The sequence below is a fragment of the Phoxinus phoxinus genome (assembly GCF_949152265.1).
Source record: "Phoxinus phoxinus genome assembly, chromosome: 9".
Taxonomy (NCBI): Eukaryota; Metazoa; Chordata; class Actinopteri; order Cypriniformes; family Leuciscidae; genus Phoxinus; species Phoxinus phoxinus.
In genome coordinates, this window is record NC_136884.1 from 960,001 (window position 1) to 965,000 (window position 5,000).

Below are 5,000 nucleotides of genomic sequence, written 5' to 3' on the forward strand. Positions count from 1 at the left end.
ATTGCGCCTCCACTGAATATAAAAGTTAAAACTAGGTTTAGTTTGTTTTGCCACTTTTTTTTTTGTGTCTGTTCAAGATGGGAGAACCAGCCTAATTTAGTGTTTTAACAGGGTTTGGGTGGCTTTAAACAGGACAACATGCTAACGTAACCTGGAAAAAAGCTTTTTAACTTGTTTTTAGAGGGTTTTTGGACTTTTTTTTTTTAGCTAGTTAAGCTTTGAGACTAGTTAAAACCAGCCTAATTTAGGGTTTAGTTTGGCTTTTAAACAGGTTACCATGCTAGAGTAATGATATCAATGCATTAGACGCCAACCGGTGAGATTCTGAGTGTCCATCTCTGACTGACTCTCTCTGTTTCTGCAGCTTCGGGAGTATAAGGTCGTAGGGCGTCTGTTGCCCTCCGCTAAGAACCCCACACCCCCTCTGTACCGCATGAGGATCTTCGCCCCGAACCATGTGGTGGCCAAGTCTCGCTTCTGGTACTTCGTCTCCCAGCTGAGGAAGATGAAGAAAGCCAACGGAGAGACCGTCTACTGTGGCCTGGTGCGAACGCAGACGTCTATACGCTCCGCTACTGATGTTCACACCAAGAACTATAACTATATTAGCGTCCACACCAACAAACGATAATATCTTTTTATTCTAAGCACGCTGAGACTAACTTCTCCACAATGTCGTCTGCCATTTTAAATGCGTGGATTCTGATTGGCTGTCAGTGTCAGTTCGTTCTGACTGATCCCAATGATACATATTTATAGTTGTGGTGTGAACTTTGCTATTCTTTTAATTAATACGGAGAACAGTCTTTATCATCTTTCCAGTTCTCCGCCTCTAATGTTTAACTGTTGTTCATACACAGGTCTATGAGAAATCTCCCCTGAAGGTGAAGAACTTCGGCATCTGGCTGCGTTACGACTCGCGCAGCGGGACACACAACATGTACCGCGAGTACAGAGACATGTCCACGTCTGGAGCCGTCACTCAGTGCTGTGAGTTTCCCAGAAAACACTTGTGTTCGCCCCGCACGCAAACCCAAAGGTCACTTCCCTGCAGTGTTGATGCCCTTGCTATGTGTGCGCAAAGAAAACTGAACCTTGTCGCCTTTCTTAGGCTGTAAAACGTGCCACTGAAAGTGAATTCAAGGTCCGACATGTGACCTTGTCATGTCTGTTCTGTGTGTGTGTGTGTGTTCCCTGTACTGATGTGTGTTTGTGCTTCAGATCGTGACATGGGTGCCAGGCATCGCGCCCGCGCTCACTCCATCCAGATCATGAAGGTGCAGGTCATCGCTGCCAACAAGTGCCGCAGACCCGCCATCAAGCAGTTCCACGTGAGTCACTGACCGCTGAGTTCACTGTAGTTAGCGTTAGCATGTGCACAATCATGCAGTCGCGGGTTCACCGTAGCACATCTTTCCCTCGCGGGGCAACATTTTTTCAGAAAGCTCATTTCATTTTCATAATATTTAATCCAATATTTTTTACGATTACTTTATTTACCTTTAAATTACTAGATTTGATAAATAAATCGTAATTTAAGCACATTCCTAACATTCAATGTTTGCAGTATACGTGCTAAGCTAGTGTGTAGCCGTTAGCTGCATACAAAATGCTAAATATAACTTTATATATATAAATATGTATATACATTTATGAATAAAAAATACTTAATTTTACTTAAAACCATTTTAAACTGTGACCGGAATATGATACAAATACTCGATGGTGTTTTAAACTTTTTTTTAAGTAAAAGTGTAATTAATCTTTAATAAAAAAAAATTGGGAGTTTTTTTTTTTTTACCTTTTTAAATTGCCAGATTTGACCAATAAATAGTAATTTAAGCAGTCCTCGCATTCAACTTAAATTCAAAATGTCATGCATAACCTTTTTAATTCAGCTTTAAATATCTTACATTGAGTGTCTGTCGACCTCTTGTGGGAAAATAATCATATAAGATGATATTTCATAACTGTAGATGGGCTTATAGCTCTATATGGAGCAGATGAGCTGTTCCGCTGGGTCCTAAAGCCAGTTTACTTCAGTGTGGATTCAGATACATGTAGATATTATTAAAAAACTAATTTAACTTAACTAATTTTGACCTTTTAAAGGTTTTTGTTTTTTTCCTTGCATTCCTTTAATTCCTAAGAGGGTCAAATTGAGAACCAAGGGAAGGATTTGTTACTATTTTTAAATTTCAACCACAAAACTCCTCAAATCCATTCATATTTTGTGTATTCGTGGTTCAATTGCGACTAAAGTCCACTCTGATGAACACTGTTTAAAAAATATAAATGTGTCTCAGTGACTCTAAAATGAGTGATTGCTTGACTGTATTGTCTCTTGTTTCCGCAGGACTCCAAGATCAAGTTCCCTCTGCCTCACCGGGTCCTGCGCCGCCAGCACAAGCCCCGCTTCACCACCAAGAGACCAAACACTTTCTTTTAGTGTGTATGTTTGTGCTTTCACATTACAGGCCAATAAAACGTGGACAAAATCGCCCTGTGTGTCATCTTTATGCTGATTATGAACTTGTTACGCTCATTTTTAAATCGCTTTTTTTGTTGTTGCCCCATCACAATGAGTTCAAGGAATTGCAATGAAAATGTCACCATGCAAGAGTCATTACTAATGAGCTTTAAGGAAAAGCACAGCAGACCGTTAGAAGTATAATATAAGATTGCATAACTTTGAATTTGGTTGATTTGGACTTTATTTTCTTGCAATATGCATTTTATCAGAAAATTAGTAAATATAGCTACAGTTGGCAGAAGTTCTGTTATTAAAGGTTGGATAGGTAAGAATTGTCTAAAGAACTTTTTTTCAAATTGGCTTAAACTGTCTTTATATACCAATACATAATTAAAATGTAAGTACTTTGAAAAAGAGAGTATAAAAATTGAGTGACTATAGTGTATTTAATCTTTAAAAAACACAGCTCATTAATTCCTACCGGGACGAAACAAGTGATTGGCTTGCGCGACTATCACTCCGTCGCCATGACTACCGCCGCTATTACTGGCTCCGCCCACGTGCGCGCGCCCGTTTTTAGGTGGGAGTGACTGGAATTAATGAGCTGTGTTTATTGAAGATTAAATACACTAGAGTCACTCAGTTTTTTATACTCTCTATTTCAGAGTACTTGCATTTTAATTATGTATTGGGATATAAAGACAGTTTAAACAAATTTGAATAAAATATTTTTTAGACAATTCTGACCTACCCTACCTTTAAACTTGTGCTTTTATTGCATATCTCAAAAGCTGCTGCTTTCATCAAAGCGCTCGTTAGTGTGTTAAGATGAATGAACTTCAGGTGTGTGTGATTAGAGACAGCGCTGAACGCATGCAGGTAATGCATTAGGATGAAAACATGATTAAAAAGATTATATTAATACAAACCATCACATTATCTTCAACTTCGTGCCAAAACCAAAGCCATCATTCTTCGGTAAGACTAATAATTTATCGCTGACTCAAAGCTAGGATCAAGTTTCCATGCACATGTTCATATACAATATAATGCTGGATGGAAATGCCAAGATGTGCATAAAAATACATTTTGCGTTATGCATACGTGTGAGAAGTGGATACATTTTTGTTTTGTTAAAAAAAAAGCATAAAATAGGATAGAAAAACATTTATTGAATAAATTCTTACAAGTATAGAAGTCCATTTCCGGCACACAAGAAAAAAAAACGTGCTTTTGTAAACCATTATATTAAAAAGTTGAAATTATGTCATGATAAGTCATGTGTATGGGATCAAAATAGTAATAATGTCAAAAAAATATTTAAATCTCAGCATTTATATCTCATAATTATGACTTGGTATGCCATCATTTCGCATTTTTATGTCATAATTAATATTAACATAATATTACTTCACCATAACCTCATCCTCTCCTAACAAATCTTTCCGAAGCACTAAAAATTAGACTTGTCCAGAAAGCTTACATGATATATCATTAATTTTTTATTGCAATATTTTATAGATATTTATTTTATTTACCTCTAAATTACTAGATTTGATCAATAATTAATTTTAATAATATAATTAGCACATTCTTCACATTAACTCTGTTGGGTCGCGTGCAGAAACTGGTTGGAGTGTCTCTGCCGACATCTTGTGGAAAATAATAATATAAGATGATATTTCATGACTCTTGCCACTAGATGGCCTCATAGCGCTGTGTGGAGGACACGACATGACCCCTGGGCCCTAAGGTCTACTTATCAGGTATATAGACATCATTAAAAAGAAATTGGTAAAGTTTTAGCATTTTTAGTTTTCATTTTGACCATTTTTATAGGGTTTTCTATATAAACTGATATCATATTGATGCATAAGTCATGTGGCTAGATGGAATAAGTTATGAATGATCCACATCCATTCTGTGTGTGTGTGTGTGTGTGTGTGTGTGTGTGTGTGTGTGTGTGTGTGTGTGTGTGTGTGTGTGTGTGTGTGTGTGTGTGTGTGTGTGTGTGTGTGTGTGTGTGTGTGTGTGTGTGTGTGTGTGTGTGTGTGTGTGAAATCTGAATTGTATTCTGTAATACAATTGTATGGTTCCTTGATTAGTATTTGATCTTTCTCTCTTGCCCTGCATGACCAGGTGATTGTGTTTTGTCACACACACACACACACACACACACACTGATGAAGGCTTATTGGCCGCAACGCGTAGGTGAGCCGTTGCTTGACTCCTGTTTTTAAAGTCTAAGCCATGAGAGAATAAAGGCTTTTTATATTTGTCTAAGTACTTGAGTGCCTTGGACTGCTTGTTCTCGCCGGTTGAGTGTTGGTCGCGGCCCGCGGGCACTGGGAGTGATGGTCTGACTGGGATTGACACGCGGACTGTGCGCGAGCGTCACGTGTAAGTTGACAGTTAGTATTTCCATATATTGTTGATCGTGTGTAGATTAATGATTAGATAGTTTGTTGGGCACTTTTTCTTTATCCACTGTAACCCTGGATCACAAAACCAGTCACAAGTGTGTGTG

At 38.0% G+C, this 5,000-nt stretch overlaps 1 protein-coding gene across 1 annotated transcript in view; it reads left to right on the forward strand.

The window, feature by feature from the left end:
- rpl18a (ribosomal protein L18a) overlaps window positions 1-2,500 on the forward strand; it is a 3,153-nt gene extending 653 nt beyond the window's left edge. Inside the window, exons 2-5 of the mRNA XM_079623935.1 lie at window positions 365-544; window positions 861-990; window positions 1,222-1,331; window positions 2,357-2,500. Of these exons, the coding sequence (XP_079480061.1) occupies window positions 365-544; window positions 861-990; window positions 1,222-1,331; window positions 2,357-2,449 (513 nt within the window). The 3' untranslated portion in view covers window positions 2,450-2,500. The remainder of the gene's footprint in view (window positions 1-364; window positions 545-860; window positions 991-1,221; window positions 1,332-2,356) is intronic.
- The last annotated feature ends 2,500 nt before the right edge of the window (window positions 2,501-5,000 follow it).